Below are 17,306 nucleotides of genomic sequence, written 5' to 3'. Positions count from 1 at the left end.
CGAGGACGAGGTCATATTTACGGAATTGCATGATGTTTTACGAGATGACAGCGAAAGGTATGTTTTTCCTCCACATCACCGGTGTGCAGCCCACACCCTTAACCTTAGATACACGAACGATAGTTACATTCCTGACGGCGAAGGCAGATTGCAAAGCAGTGTACAGAAGTGCGACTGGAAAGTGTTCAGCCTTGTGGTCAAAATTTAGTCAATCATCTTATCGTTCTCTAAGAAGTTATTAAGCATTTTAAATGTTTAAGACATGTCTTTTGCCCTAAAATAACTTATTTCTTATTGGCAATTATCTATATTACACCTGTTACACCTGTAAGGCGTGAAAGAGATACAAGTAATATAACGCGTTACTTTCCATAAAAAGTAACTAAGTAACGTAATTAGTTACTTTTTGGGGGAGTAACTCAATATTGTAATGCATTACTTTTAAAAGTAACGTTGCCCAACACTGGCCATCTCCTCTTCTGACCAGCTTCTGTTCCCGCGGCTCGCACGTATGAGTGCGTGATTCTTCGTGACTACGTTCTTTTTAATTCAGTATTTAGAATATAGAATAGAATAGAATAGAATAGAATAGCCTTTATTTGTCACATATACATTACAGCACAGTGAAATTTGTTCTTCGCATATCCCAGCTTGCTTAGAAGCTGGGGTCAGAGCGCAGGGTCGGCCATGAAAAAGTAACTCAGATATTAATGTAACTCAGATATTAATGTGTAATTTTATAAAGTAACGCGCTACTTTACTCGTTACTCCAGAAAAGTCATATTATTACGTAAAGCACGTTACTTTTAACGCGTTACCCCCAACACCGCTGAAGGCCCAGGTACCAAATGCACGGCCCTCCATCTGTCTGAGAACTCAAGCTTTAAAGAGCTACATCATGTATAATGAATAATACAAACTTCTAGCCAAAATGAATGAAATAAACACACACCCACACACACACACAATCACACACACACACACACACACACACACACACACACACACACACACACACAAGTAAGGAAAGAAATGTTCCGTGTGCTCTTGAGAATCGAATCTTCTGCCTGACTTCGCAAAAGAACCGACTCTTTGGAGAGCCGCTAGTTCAGGCAAGGATAGTGCGCGTCCTCGGCTGAACTCCACATGCACAGCTACAAATAGGAGCTGCGGCGTTAAAACAGAACACAACCGAGCCAGGAAAGGTAGCAGCACGACAGATGACAATCTGTCCCAGTTTACACGTGGAACAGAAAACATATTTTACAGCTTAAATCCTCGGATACGCTGAAGGAAAAAAAAAACCTCGCTTCACCTACACGCTTTTTGCTTTGACCTCTGATTATTCCCTGGACAGGACTCATGAAATCGTTTTAAAGGTAAGGACACATATGAAACGACTGCACACTGATTTTACTGTGATTTGATTCAGGAACTTCCAGAGATCGGAAGTTTTGGTTCATTGCCATATATATATATATATATATATATATATATATATATATATATATATATATATATATATATATATATATATATATATATATATATATAGTATTATTGAAGCGCAGCGTATCTGGAGTGTGTACTGTAAATCTAGTTCTCCTAATTGCACAAATTCCAAGAATATGCTGATGAATATTATGAAAATGTTGTCTTTTAGCACAGGAATGTAATGAACCCCGGGATAGGAATTTACAGATGTCTGCATTTGGACAATTATTTTGTGTACATGTCATCAATCGTCTTGGCTTAGAATAACAAATTTGCATACCCCATATCTGAAAACTTTGTCTATATTATTTTTATATCATAAAGGTCTAGGTTTTCAGTGGTTCCTATCGTTAGTGTTTTGTTTTTTTTTCTCTGATAGCACTTCTAAAAGACCGAGCGTGCAGTAAACCCCGTCCCAGGGACACACTGTGTTAAGGTCAGCAGAATTCCTAGAAGTCACTTTTCTGCATTATAGTGTGACGTCATTTCGCTCAGCTCAGCGTACAATTTTAAACTCTACACTCCGATTTAATTTAGCCGCTGAAGCATAGAAATCGAACCTCTTCTTGGTTGAATAATGCACTGTCTAAATCGACAACTCTTTACAAACAAAACTTTAGATAGCCTAAAATTTCTAACATTCTATGTTACAATCTGACTTTGCCTTTAATAGGTAGCAGGCAAACAGTAAAGGTCTTTTGGCTCGATTACGACATGTTGCACAAATGTACTCTGCCTTACTGGAAACATCTTCTGAGTTACATAACATTGTGTTGTAATGGGTCTTACGTAACGACTAAAGTACTTTTATTTATTTATTTTTTTGTATTTCTCTGTTTGGCCTCTAGGTGGCAATGTTATACAATCAAAGCTGAAGCTGACCCAAATTCAAAAGAAAACGTGTGACTTGACACTTTTTTTCATATTATTCCAAATATGTTTGAAGAGGCATCTCAAGAAATGAGAGAACAGAGTGCGGGGGTGCTGCCAGCTATGGAGGCTGTGAGCACAGGAATGCTAGGATTAGATGTGGCAACCCACAGTAGCACAATGTCTTTCACAGAGGAGGCTGTCTCCATTCTAACATCAAGCAGTATGCTGGCTCGCTCGTTGTTAGGCCGTTCATCAGCATTGAAACGCAAAGAGGTGGCCCCGAGTGGAAGCACACTGAGACGCAAGCGTGAGTTCATCCCCCAGGAGAAGAAGGATGAAGGGTACTGGGACAAGCGCAAAAAGAACAATGAAGCAGCCAAGCGCTCACGAGAGAGGCGTCGTGTCAATGATATGGTGTTAGAGAACCGTGTCCTTGGGCTGCTCGAGGAAAATGCCAGGCTCAGAGCAGAACTACTAGCACTCAAATACCGATTTGGTTTGGTGAAAGAACCGTCAAATGTGATTCTTCCGCTAACCCCCACATCTCAGTGCGTTTCTCAACCGGCCAATTATTACCTACTCCGTGAAGATGGACTTCACACAAGTACCGCTGTGGTGCCCCATCCGAATTCCACTCAGGCAGTATTCCATGTGGGACAAGGTATCAGGGAGAATGGCAGCATATCAGAGGACTCAGGCTTCTCAACTCCCGGAGGCTCCAGCGTTGGAAGTCCTGTGTTTTTTGAGGACAGGCTGAGCGATCAGGGCAAACTGTCTCCAAGCAGATCTGATGAGTTGGGCTCTGAATATCACCACTCTCCTGCCCCTGACCCTCTTGTGGCACAGGTCTCTACAGGGCACACCTTTACAACTTCTGGAAATGCGGACTCAGTGGAAGGTATGAAGAGTCTCCCACACAAATTACGATTCAAGTGTCCAGGCAGCGGTGATAGCGAGAACTCCAGTGAAAGACGCAGCCCTGTGCAGCATACAAGCGGACGTGAAAACCCCAGAAATAATTTACCACTTGGCATGGGTGAGGGGGCTCGGCTCTGGTCGCAACATGAAGGAGATGAATCTCGAAAAATGCTCCCTCACCATCATGGCCCGATGGCCGTTTGCAACAATGTTCAGCCAAATGGAAACCAAAATGAGGCACATTACTATGCTGAGAACAGCATGCTCAAATCTCAGCTTAGCTCCCTTGGCGAGGAAGTGGCCCAGCTCAAGAAGCTCTTCTCTGAGCAGCTCTCCAGAATGAACTAAAGATCTCCGCTCTTTAAAACAGACTGAATGCAAAGAGCATCGTCTTTCTGAGCCAGACCCAGCCATAAACAATAAATCGTAAAGTTTTTGTTCAGAGTTGAAACTGAATTGCAGGGCACTGTCATGATAGGAATAGAGAATAAAATGAAGTAGGGGTGTATAAGATGGAGAAACAGTATGGATGGAGATAGTGTTAATTCCTCTACCAGCGGACTTTTACCTATGGCACCTCCGTCAACAAACCAAAGTGTATAATTCATATGTAACGCAACATTCCCCTATTCAGTGTCAACTCTGCTGTTACATGTCATTTATGGACTCAAAGATGCAAACGAAATATGGTACTGGTGTGTTTACAGTAAAATTACTCCATTCACATCTGACGTAAAACATAAATGTTTTTTATTTATTTTTTTGTTCAGTCTCTAAGCTTTGGAGAATGGAGATAAAAATTTGGAAAGACCAAAAATTAGTCTGGGGTATTTTGTTGCCATTATTTAAGGTAAAATAGTAATAAACCAATAATAATAATAATAATAATAATAATAATAATAATAATAATAATGCATATGTATATATCCTGTCTTAAATGTCACTTCGTAGTGCATCAGTAAAAATACAATAAATAAACAAAACGTATCAAGATTCGTCATGATGAATTGTTGGAATGCACAATATCATAGAAATGCCTTTTTCTGCCTTTTTCCTCTTTATACCGCTTATAACTGCCATCACAGATCAGATCAGGGTTGTGTATAACATGTAACTAAAACACTGTACTGTGTATTATGGTGGTTAAAAAAAAAAAAAAAAAAAACCTGTGATGCCTTGTGTATTTATGTTTGTGTATGTGTGTGTTCACCGTTTTTATATGTGAATAAATATTTGACAGCATAAGTATAAAGTGTTCCTTCTTTGTAAACAAACATACATAAAAAGATTTAGTATGTATTTTTTTTCATGTATAAATCAGATCTACATAACACCTTGAATACTGTGTAAGAATATGCATATCTTTCTGATTACATCATATAAGTAATGGTGGATATACAGAAAGAAATCAAGATGGACTGTATGTCACTGGATTATATATTCAAATTACCAAATGTAAACCAGGATCTAAAACCACAGTGAAAATGTTCTTGTAATATTAGATTGCTAGTACAATTTGAATGGAAAAATAAAATGCTTTCTCTCACACTGTCTCTCTCTCCATTGCACACACACGCACAATCACCTCATGGTCTTTTGAACAGTTTTAATAAAAATCTATGTTCCTCTATAGGTGGTAGCTTTATTATAGATCAAGTATTCTGTTCTCTTTAATATAGATCAAGTTCTTAGACCAACGAGCTGGCATGTTGTGTGTAGCAGAAACATGTCTGTAACTGACTGACAGAGCTTTCTACCTGAATTTGGCATTCACACAGCTCTTGCAGGACTGAACAGGAACTAGACACTTACAAACAATCTTTTACTGGAAGCTACTGCAGCAGAATAATTGCAATTGTTCCCGGGAATTTTTTTTATGTAGTCTGGTAAGACATAGACTGCTGGGAAATGATTCATGGATGATGTCACGGTAGAATTATCCAGTTTTTACCCCAAGAATTTACCTCTAAAGAGAAAACATCCCATTCATCTTAGCTTTAAAAGTGCTGTATGAAGTATGGCAAGCATTTCTTTCTCGAGTACAGAGGTTATTCCGGTGAGAAAACATTCCTTTTTCGATAAAAAACAGAACTACATTTGATTTAAGGATTAAACAATGTCAAATATCCACATTTCATTTCTAACTCTAAAAAGGCAGACTTCTCATGGAACTTTATTCCTGATTAAAACAAACAGGAAAGCAGTTTTACATTCTGATATATGGATATTCCATAGTAACTCCATTATCTATCCTTTTATACAGAACAAATAAATAAAAAGCAAGTTACATTATGTCTGTCTACAGCAAGTAAAAACGTAGAATTATGAAGTCTTTAACAGCAAAGACTAAAAAGTCAGTCAGTAATGATAATATAGACTTTTGTATGGGAAGGACTTGAAATAAGGATTAATGCATTCAATGCATTCAAATACATACTTTATCCACGAGATGGCAGTCCTAATGCAACACCATTATATATTAATATAGGAAATGACTGATTATACAGAAAGACCAACTACAGAGTGAACAAAGCGGTTAAAGTATAAACCCAGGTTACCTCACAGTAACAATGATTAGTTTCATATATATATATATATATATATATATATATATATATATATATATATATATATATATATATATATATATATATATATATATCACCACATCGCCATTTTGTTCATATCATCTTTTGCAGAACAATTAAATGTGTTCTTTAAATCTAACAAATATCATATCAGTCATATCAGTATTTTTTATATCAGTTAATCAGCATATAATTTTGCATATATACAAGACAATATGGCTCATTTTATCCTAGATAAAATGTGAGACACTAAACACTTTTATGTTCTTGTGAAAGGACATGAAACCCCAAGAGATTCCGAATCATTCCCGTCTCAAAATGAGGGCCAGCCTCAGACATCTCAGAAATCGTTTTCCATTTGGGGGACACCACAGCTTTATGTTAAATTAGTTTATCCTAGGGTTAGAAATGGTTTTAATGAAGATTCATCCCACAACCATTTCACACACGTTATCCTGAACCTCTTCTCTCCTCCGACCCCCTTCACCCTTTATGCAGCATGAGACGATGGCTGTTACTAGGCAGGCTTGGTGACAGTTACCATGGAAACCGCCTACCCATGAAGCTGGGTGGGGTAGGGTGGGGTACATGGGGGAGTGGGCGGGACTAATGAGAAGAAGGGGGTGCAAGAGAATTGGCAAGTTCAAGGCCATCGCAATGCTGCGATGAATGCCAACACAGACAGACAAAAGATTTTTTTTTTTTATTATTATCATAAATGCTGTGAATCTATGTAAAAATATAGAGCTTACAGCATTAAAGTGAACTGTGATGGACAAGATAGTTTAAAAAAAAAAACATAAAAGATGCTCAAATACTGTAATTATCAGACACATGCAGTTTCAAATAAATCTATCTTGGTGTTTAGGTGTCATCAGACCATAATTCGAGATGGGATGGTACTTGTGTTTCATTTTCCTCACAGGCATAAATGAGTCACAGCAGGGGAAGGGTTTCTCTTTAGAGCAGATTTAATTGTCCAATGCCTTGCTTACAAAAGTAATGAAGGTCCTGGTGCTGCTTGGTATATAATCAGCCAATAAAATTGTTGTCAGCCATGGTTATGTCTAGTAATTAAACTGGCTTCACCAGACAGGCTCCAGACAGTTAGATATATCTTTTGAGATGTCGTATTCACATGCATAACGTTCTCGAGCACTTGGTCGCTTGCAAATGGAACATGCCGATGAAAACAATTATGGTTTCACAAACCAAACCACCTACTTTACCTTGTGCAATGCAGTGGGTCAAACACGCAGAAGACTGGCACGTACTAAGAGCACAGGTTGTTATTTGTGGCCTACGAGTTCCTCTCTACCTTATTCCTTATCTTTACCTTATATCTATCTTCCTTAGCTTTAATCCTGGGTGTCATTCTAAAGTGTACAGCCTGCTCAAAAAAAAAAAAAAAAACCCCACAGCAAAAAAAGCACTTGCATGTGCATACACTATTTCTATATCTTAATGTTTGAGTATTAGTATAGTGTCAGAAGGATCATTGCTTCCCTCCTGTGAGCCTCTCCCAACAGTTTCTTTTTATATCGCCTGTGTGAAGGCTTGTTTCTAAAAATGTCTTCTGTTCTCTAAGTTTCAGGATCTCTCTCTCTCTCTCTTCCTCTGGTAACCTTATTATATGCATGGAGCACGTCTGGCTACGTGCCTAGTCCCTCCCTGCTCTCTCTTTCTCTCTCTGTTGCTGCAACATGGTTCGAGGATGGATTGAGAGAGAGAGAGAGAGAAAGAGAGAGAGAGAGAGAGAGAGAGAGAGAGAGAGAGAGAGAGAGAGAGAATGTTATGCAACTAGTTATGCAACTGTGACCTACTAACATATATTTCCAGCACAGTGAGGGAGGGAGGACATTGGAGCGCCTCAACAACACAACACGAGGAACCAAAATACGAGTCACACTGAACGCGTGCCCGCATACGAGCTGAGCGCTGAACGAGAATCGTGACACTTTGCATGTCTTAGCAATTTCTGCCTATCCAAAACCGGCTATAGAGCAACCAACTGCTGGGTTGTGGCCATTCATTTGGATACGCGTGTAAAGCACCAACGGTAAGCGTTATCGCGTTAAGCGTTGTGTTTCTTTTCTAAAAATTTTTTACATATTATGTAGCCATAATTTAGGTTTCCCAGTGTGACTGCATGCTGTGTGTTTGGAGGGTAATCTAGAAGTCAGCAGCTGCAATACGGCGACACAATAAACACGCGGCATAAGAATAGTCGTATTATGACGTAACACGGCAAATATAATTGTTTCTTTTTTTATTATTAATTTTTTTTTTCATGTTGCACTGTTTATCCATGATCGTGCGCGTGCTCCATAAAAAGCGTGCGCACACGCACAGAGGACTACACGGGCTTTTGTTTCACGCTGTGTCCTTAACGCGCGGTCATTATCAGACATCCAGCCTTTTTTTTCCCTTCGGTCTGCGTGCATTTTTTCAATGTCAAGGCGAGGCGTGGAGCCCAGGCTCCATATTTCAGTGCTGCGAACTACACGAGCCTAGAAACGAGTGCGCGAGACAGTTTAAGGAGCGCGCGTGCGTGCGCTGCGTGGGGCTATTGCTTAGTCTGGATCATATGCCTTATATACTGATGTTTTTTGTACAGGCGGGTTTGATATTGTGTTCGTAGTAAACGAATACAGTTGACTTCTGCCATGGGAATTCTAGTAATTTTTCCTGGGTTTGATCCGAAATCCCATGTACAATCGGGGTTACACGCGATGACGAGGATGACACGCTTTTGGTTGTCACGTGTGACCTGCAGTCCTGATAAAGGTTAACCCGGGTGGTAGTGTTTCAGCCTGTTAACCCTTTCCTTCCAGCCATGGGGTGAATTAGCCTACAGCCCCTGGGTAAAGTCAGCGCGGTGTCCCATGGAGAGTATTTCGGGGAGAGTTAGGCCAGAGCCCCGCGAAGGGTTAGCCCAGTGTCCCGGGGAGAGTTAGCCCAGTGTCCATGTGTGTTAGCGAAGTATCATGCGGAGGGTTAGCGAGTGTCCTGTGTAAAGTCACTTTGCCCAAACCCTCATGCTGCTGACTTTGCCTTAAGCAGAAGTGACCGCCAGGAACTTTTGAACTAAACCCAAATCTTATATCCATAACGAACCGAACCGGCAGTGTTATTTCACTAACACCAATCAATAACAAGATCTTTTTACACACTTACACTTGGACACACCTGCATGTTTTAACCAGGGAAGGTGTTGTGTGCCTTTCTGCGGTTTACTGAGGCGTTAGCTCATCGCTACCGAGCATGTGTGTGTGTGCTTTGTGTCCAAAACTAGCCTACTAACCTACTTTTGCCGTGTTCACACGTTGTCTCGGGATTGTCTTTTTACGGAATAAAATCTGGGATAAAACGGAAACATTGCACACACTGTATCTGATCGGCTACACAGTACGAACATCACATAACACTGTAATACCCAGGTGGATCACATTTTATGTCATAGTCGTTACGCAGGTTGTTCTATTTACAGTCGCTCGAATAATAAATAAATGGCAAAAAAAATGTGAAGTGAAATGTGTGATCGTGATAAAGATCATTCAACTTGTTTTTTTGTATCACAATACTATTGCACTCGTACTGTCTATGCGATGCGTTTACACTCGGGTTAAATTCCTGGGTCGCCTGTTTGATGCTTTCCACATGGGACACATTTTCCAGTTCTGAACTAAATTAAATGGCCTGAGTCGGACAAAAGATGATGCAATCGGCGGAAACCCCCTTTGTATTTAGATGCACTGTGTGTGCGCGCGCACTCGCCGCGCTAATTCCGAATGTAGGTCATGTTTGTCAAAGGGAGGGACCATGTCCTACACCAGATGAACCAGAATAAGCTCTCCACCATGTGCAGAAATGCTCACCGTCATAACAAAGAAAAACACTTACTGGGAAAAGGGCGCGTCCTTGTCTACGATCATATTGTACATCACTCATAATTGTTCTCATACTTTTCTTATTAATTTGAGCTAATTTAATTTTTTATCAGTGTTCCCTTTCCAAAGTCAAGTACCAGCCTAAAAAGTCTAGCTTCTGTGTTTGGGATCAGCGTTTTTTTTTTGGGCCTGTAATTTCATTCAACAGCAAAGCTGTACAGATCGATCTGATAGGCCAACGTTAAAAATTTGTTTGTGAAAAAAAAATCTTTACAAATCCAACTCACTAAAGTGTGTCTATACACCAAGCTAATTTGCATGGATATTGATGCAATGGAATTTGCATAGGAAATTATGTTGCAAAGTCAAACATGTTTTATGGTATTTACTTTCCCATATATTTAAACACAAACCGACAGAAACATGGCCACAGTCAATTCGTTATTCTTTTTATTTTATTTATTTATTTTTTTTTTTATATATATATTTTTTTTAAATCTGCCTGATCTGTTTGAGCCTGATTGCTTCTGCCTGTGTGGTCAGCTTTTGAAGTTGGGAAATAATTTTTTTTATAAAAGTAAAAAAGAAAAAAAAATACTACTTTTTTTATTCAAGAGTGGAAAATGTCCACTTAATTATGGTGCATGTTCGAGAGCTCTACAAAACTCAAATCATATCATTTAAAAGCAGCAGGTATGAACTGTCCTTTTTTTTAAAGAAGGGATGAACCACAGGATTTAAGCCCCCCCACCCAGCATGACAATTATAATTTGACCCTTGGGGTCAGGAGCTTGGCCGTTTCTATTTCCATTACTTAAAAGAAACCCCCAAGCAACACGTGCAGCGACTGCACCAAGTTACTTTCCATGCCTTTCTGGATCTTTGACTACAAGAGTGTCTTTTTTAGCATGTCTGTAAAACTGTTAACATGCACAGTACAAAAAGTAAACAGGTGATTTCCACATTTTTAATATGATCCTGGATTTGTCTATTATTCACCCCCACCCCCAAATGATCAAGAAACACAAAATCCTTTGTCTCTCCCACCATTAATAATGTTGAAATTAATGTAAATGTTGATGTCAAAAAGCCTTGATCAGCACAATGGGAAAATCTAAATTAGACTTAAAATGGTTTCATTTGTTTACAGTGGTATATTGCTTACAGCAACAATTTGTACCAGACATTAAACATTTGGGCTGCATACAGTATTTATTCCTAGAAAATCTTGCAGCAGGATTCTTTACTTTCATTGCAAGCAACAGCATTTCTGAAGAAAATGTGGTAACAGATTTGTTAAACCAAATGACAAAATGCTACACTTGGGTAATGTTTAATTCATAAATCTCTATTTTTGCTATCACTCAATTATCTATATCCTTAGGAGATACTGGGGTGGCCCTTTGTTAGCATTGTCAGCATTCAAGTCTCTCCTCTGCTTGCAATCATCACTGAGCTGTTATTTTTTCCCCCTCCCTGCTTTTCTCTTTGTCTGTCTCGCTCTTCGTCTCAGTCTTCCTCAATCGTTTTCTCACCTCCCTCTATTTTTAGCTAAATATCTGACCCCTCCCACCCGTTTCCTAGCTCCAGCTCTTGCTGAAACATTCCTGACCTATATTTGAGCACAGCCTTGTCTCACATGCTGCCCAGTTTCTGGGTTAGTGGGCCAGCAAGAGAGAAAGTCTCTCATGCTTTAACCCTTAGTTATGTGGCTTCGGGACTTTAAAATCTAAATATTAGATTAACCAGTGTATAATCGTTGTGTTGCGTCTTGTCTATTTAACCATGTTTTACCTGTGAACTATTACGAGCTTTTTTTTTTTTAGTAAAATTTATCAGGATTCCCAGATTAGTCTTAAAGTTTGGTCCTTTATTTTACTTCCCTGTAACTAATTTCTTACCAAAATAAAAAAATATTTAATATTTGAACCACTTGGGAATTTATTTGCAGGTGAAAAATGTTGTCTTATATTATATAGGCAACGAAAATGGTTCACAGGTTATGAGATTATTAAGCAAAAAATATATTAATCAATTGTAGCAAGTCTTCTGTTATGTTCTGTGCTTTTTAGTGTCTTTGGAGTTATTAATCTAAGCCCTCTTGAGCACAATATTTAATGGAGAGAAACATATTGACGTCATCCCTTATGTGTGTGTTTGAAAAGATTCAAACCTGTTTTTATAGGACATAACAGGCAACTCTCTTAAAACAGCAAAACAGCAGCTGTAAAGTCAAAATCATTTGCTGTCATTTTGCTTTCTGTCATTATGTTTTCCACAAAGCATGTTCAGGCCAGGTGGGATGTTGTTACCTCTCCAGTGTGTTCGTTAAGTTGACAAAAAAATTCCCTTGTCACCCTTTTCCAAACACAGGCAGTGGGGCCTGTCAAGGCCTTTCAACTGACCTAATTCATCAGTGAGATTCTTGCCTGTTCCTCATTGTTAAACAAATATAGCTTGTCCTTCATCAGCTGCCATCTGATAGCGATTTGGTGACTTATCCCTGGAAAAATAACCACACTCAGCCTGCCTACTTTTTTTTCCTTCCTGGTTGTTTTGTAATCTATTCCTTGACCCACATATATGTAAAAAAAAGAAAAAAAAATTGACATGGATGCACCTGTAAGAGCTATTAAAATCTATTTCACACTTCCAGATCTTAACCATATTATTTAACCTGTGCACCCAAAGCAGAGAAACAATAAGATTTTAATGTTTCAAAAAACATATACTTTAGCCTTGCTTTGATTTCTCCACTCTCAGTGATGCAATACGGGCTAGTGTTTCAGAATGTAAAAACAAATCATGTGCTCATTGCTAATGCTTGCCAGACATGCAGTTATAACTAGGGGAATTTTGCACAAGAAAGATTAATGCTGTAAGCATTTTCAGTTGGTGAGTCAAACAAATGGATTTAAGGGATGTCAATCTGCAGAAATTATAACATTTACCAAGACAGTATTGTCTATTTTTTGTGTACAATTTCAACAAACTCTTTTTCTCTCTTTTCTTGGCACTACCTTATAATAGGCAACAATTAGACAGAGAAACAAGGTCATGGGTCACAGACAGAGGGGATCAATAGCAAGACTAAAAGGTCAGACAGTGGTTAGCGTGCACAAGAGACTATTGAGGGTTGCCATGGGTGACTATCCAACTAAAGCCAGACATGCTAAGCATAGGATTAGGGGAGGGTCTCCAAAAATGTATTTTCCAAATATACTGGGAAGGATGGAGAGTTTTTCTCAATGAAAAAATGTGCAAAGAATAAATAAATAAAAACAAGTTGAAGAATGAGTGCATATGTCCTTCACAATGGATTAACATATATATATATTTTTTTTGCTTTTGTGTCCACAGCTTTCTAACACAGCCATCTGGAGGCTCCGATAAAGGTTGCACCCCTCCCCACTGTCTGACAAGCTGAGACAGACTGAGTGACCTACATCCTGCAATTCGCCTCAAGCACTTGAGTCAGTCTCCATTGGCTTATTAACATAGCCTTGTTGAAAAGCGAAAAGAAAAAAAAAACGCCTGAAACAAGCTAAAGGAACAGGTCATGGTGGCCCTAAGATAATAGGTTCACATTCCTGTGACTTATTTAATTCATCCCATTGGCTGTTGGAGTGGATGGTTTGGGATTTCATTGGATGATTAACTAGTTAAATGTAGAAGATTGACACAGAGGCTCAGATGTTTTTCATCTTTTGATCCAATCTGGACACTTAAAGATTATAATTATTATTATTAGAAAAACGCCAGCAAAATCAATGAGGTTGACCCCAACTGCAAACACAATACCCCATAAGATTTTTGCTGATCCAGCTACTTAGTCCAACATTCAAGATTAGTAAAAGTAGGGAGAGAGATCTTTCAGCCATTTTGATTTCCCACCTTTCCCCTTCACCCCATCCCTTCTAATCCCATTAGTAACCATTTCTGATGGTAGAAAGAAGATTCCAAACTGGATTCCTCTAAAAAAGAATGGAAAGTGCAAACTCACAAAGCCCAACAAATTGCAGTGTAGGCAAAACCATAGAGGATAAAGAAAGCTTCTCAGGCTATAACAACACTCTTCCTTCCCCCAAGGGCAACCCTCGTTCTGTCCGCCTTTTAAAAGCCAAGCCAAACATGACCTGTCGGCGCAAGCGTGAGTTTATCTCTGATGAGAAGAAAGATGCCTCCTACTGGGAGAAACGCCGCAAGAACAATGAAGCAGCAAAGCGCTCCCGGGAAAAAAGGAGACTCAATGACATGGTTTTGGAGAATAGAGTTATTGCACTGAATGACGAGAATGTACGTCTAAAAACAGAACTTTTGCAACTAAAACTCAGATTTGGCCTCATCAGTGCAGCCTCCTACATGGAAAAGAGCCAGCAGATTGGAGGAACAATGAATGGAACTTCTGCATGTTCATCCTCTTCTTCCAGTCATTTTTACCCTAATGGCTACTCCAGTGGCTCCCAAGTGATGAACTCTGATTCTTCAGAGGCTGAGCAGTCTGTCCGGGGAGAGGGACTTGCCCAGTTAGTTAAATACTCTCCGCGCGGTTCTTTGTCAGATATGTCTGATGGTTCTTCTCGTGACAGTCCAGAGCCAATGAACTATGATATCAAACAGGAAGGACCAGGGTTAGATGTGGACATTGCAAACAGCACAACCACACCAATTATGTTTAACATCCGTCATAAGTTGTCCACACCCCATCACCAACATAGCTTTCAATCAGGATATCACAGCCACCAACAACAGTCTCAGCACCAGGAGACTGTTGTCAATGGTGCTGCGCCTCCAGTACAGAATGCTCAAAGGAGTGTCATCCTGTATCGCTCTAGCAGTGTCTCCTATCCTGTAGAGAGTTCAAGACCTCAGGAAATCAGTCATCAAAAACTGCCACAGAACCTACTCCAACCTACAGAGGGATCTACCAAAAGCACTGAGCTCCTGTCAGAAGCAACCAGTCAGCATGAAAGTAAGACTGTAGACTCTCTGCCTTATGAATACTCAGATGGAGAAGCAGCAATGAAACAACCATACAGGCCCCAACATCAGCAGCTTGTGACTATATGTCAGAAGGCTGATATTATGGCACCAGACCTTTGCAGACAAGGGGTTGAAGAACTGCATCAATATGACACTGCACAGAACGAGGAGCCTCCAGTACTGAGTTATGAAGGAGGTCCCAGGAAAGAAGGGTACTATCAGGGTCTCTCAGGAAAGGACACCTGTTTAAGTGATGGTGATCCTCGCAGTTCTGACAAAGATGCGTCCACTGATGATGAATGCCCATCTTCATTTTGTTCTGAAACTGGCAGTTATCACCAGCAATCCCCGTTGGCTGGAGGGCCAAATTTGTCCCCACAAAGCCAAAGCAGAGACAGTCAAGCAGAGGTCAAAGGTACAGCACTACCGCACAAACTACGCCTTAAGCACAGATCTCTGAGTAATGCTGGATCAGCAACTCAAGATTCACCAACTACACCACCAGCACATGTGCATCCATTACCTCAGCACCCTTATCTGGCTTTGCCTCAATCCAACCAGCAACTGCAGGTTGGTTGAGAAAAGAGAGAGCCAGTGGTTAAGGGCCAGCCAAACCCAGAGTTCTGCAAGCAGGCCACTTCAGCAGAGGAAAGAAGGATGGATTGTGGAAATAAAATCCTGGTGTATGCTGGTGAACAAGAGGCATAACTAAGAATGAGGAACACATTGGGACCCACTGTAATAGTGTGCTAACAGATATAACCTTCTGCCTCTTTCCATCTGGTGTTAGTGTGTAATGGGAGCAGAGACATAGACAAAGAATTGTCAAACCCAAATGCAGACAGAACTTCTGGGTAAACTGTATTATACTGTAAAGATTGCTTTGTTTCTGTATCTCATCCTATAATTACAAAAGCACTTGTGCAGCAAATGAGAGAAATGAACAGACTTTTCAAAATATTTCCCAAACACAATTTGTTATAACATGATGTCAAGGTAACAGCAAACAAGGCAATAGCAACCATTTGTGAGGCATTCAAGCCTGCTCACTAACTGTAAATACCTACTGGTTTGTGTAAATTTTTCTACCAATCCAGAGGCTGGCTGTTCACCACAAAACATATCAAAAACATCAGAGCATTCTGGGAATATTCCCTTGACCAAAGAAAGACAATAGCTTTACATTTCATACCTCTGCCCTACATCTTTTTTTTATTTTTATTAACCCTATTCCTATTCCTGAAATCATATCCCAGACACCATGCTCTTTTGTCCAAGCACTTGGTTTGTATATTACTGTAATATAATTATTATATATAAATATATATTTTAAGAATAAAATCAAGTTTTTTGGAAAAAAAAAATAAAGAGAAAAAATAAGTCAAGGGCAAAAAGGATTTCGATTACTCACCAATTCTTCAAAAATACTGTATAGTTCATTGCGTTTACTGTTCAGGTGTTCATTTATGTACCTTTTTGTTGTTGTTTTTTCAATTTCTCATTTTCAGCAATTCACAAACAGTAAAGAAAATGAAAATGCCCCAAATAGTTTTTTTTTCTTAAGGTGATCTGTGTTTAATTTAATAGATTTTAGTGCAATTATAGCAAGTTCACAAAACTGGAAAGAAATAAAATAGTATCTGCAAAAATGCTTGATGCTGTAGGTCCAACTTATAGGTAACTGAGATACATCAGTCTTGAAAAACTGGTGTTTGCAGCCATGATTTTGATTTCTTGCCCTTGAACCTTTATTTAAGCCATTCAGCTCAACGATGTATACAGAACCTGTATGTCCGTTATAGATGCCACCTTACATATTTCCCTATATGTTTCTGAGTCTTTACTCTTATTAAGGACAGGAACAATCTAACTTATTTAATTATAAAAATGTTTTTTTATGTGCCTCATTTAGACTCACTGTCTTTTTTATTTTTAAGTCAAGTCTACATGTCATGTCTGGCATCGAGCACTTAATATTGTATAAATGTAAAGTTTCTTCTACCCTGGATGACACTGTATTCTGTGCTTTTTTTTTATTATGTGTGATTTTTGGAAAAAAAAAGTGTTGTCCTGTTTTCATGTATTTAAACAACCCTTTGTTATCTTCACCCCGTCCTCCCTTTTCAAAGCCTTTTCCCTCATTCTATCAATGTGTATTAAATTCAGTGATCTTTGTGTTTTCTGTTCATAATGTCATGAAAAAGAAACAAAGATTCAAAAAGACTTGTGTTATAGCGTGGCACTGTTGTCACACTTTCTGTTTTGAAACGGATTCATGATGTTACAACACTAAATATCCATAAAAGACAATGGGTGCGTTTGAAAACTGAAAAAGGGAAAAAAAAAAAAAAAACAACAATAAAAAGGATGTTGGTTTTCTGACAGTTGGATGATTTCTTGAGTTTTTTCTATTCCAGTTGTAGTACACTTTTCACTGTATAATTGTGCACTATTTAATTGAATCTTATTTTGCAACACATTTGCTGATGCAAACACGAGTTTTATAATATCTCTTATTAACATTCCAACATTCCAAAGTTTCAGATCTGCCTCTAATCAG

The 17,306-nt window shown here is 39.1% G+C and overlaps 2 protein-coding genes across 2 annotated transcripts; both read left to right on the top strand.

Moving 5' to 3' along the window:
- The first annotated feature begins 1,102 nt into the window (after positions 1-1,102).
- On the top strand, positions 1,103-4,831 carry nfil3-6 (nuclear factor, interleukin 3 regulated, member 6). Its single transcript, XM_083565662.1, has 2 exons — positions 1,103-1,379; positions 2,343-4,831. The coding sequence occupies exon 2, from the start codon at positions 2,431-2,433 to the stop codon at positions 3,631-3,633; it is 1,203 nt and encodes a 400-aa protein (XP_083421788.1). The 5' UTR covers positions 1,103-1,379; positions 2,343-2,430; the 3' UTR covers positions 3,634-4,831.
- A 2,785-nt stretch (positions 4,832-7,616) lies between these two features.
- nfil3-2 (nuclear factor, interleukin 3 regulated, member 2) lies at positions 7,617-17,130 on the top strand. The gene is made up of 2 exons (XM_083565870.1): positions 7,617-7,932; positions 13,124-17,130. Exon 2 carries the CDS (start codon positions 13,748-13,750, stop codon positions 15,323-15,325), a length of 1,578 nt encoding a protein of 525 aa, XP_083421996.1. The 5' UTR covers positions 7,617-7,932; positions 13,124-13,747; the 3' UTR covers positions 15,326-17,130.
- The last annotated feature ends 176 nt before the right edge of the window (positions 17,131-17,306 follow it).

The sequence above is a fragment of the Silurus aristotelis genome (genome assembly GCF_946808225.1).
Source record: "Silurus aristotelis genome assembly, chromosome: 17".
Lineage (NCBI taxonomy): Eukaryota > Metazoa > Chordata > Actinopteri > Siluriformes > Siluridae > Silurus > Silurus aristotelis.
This window is presented reverse-complemented; position numbering and strand designations above follow the sequence as displayed.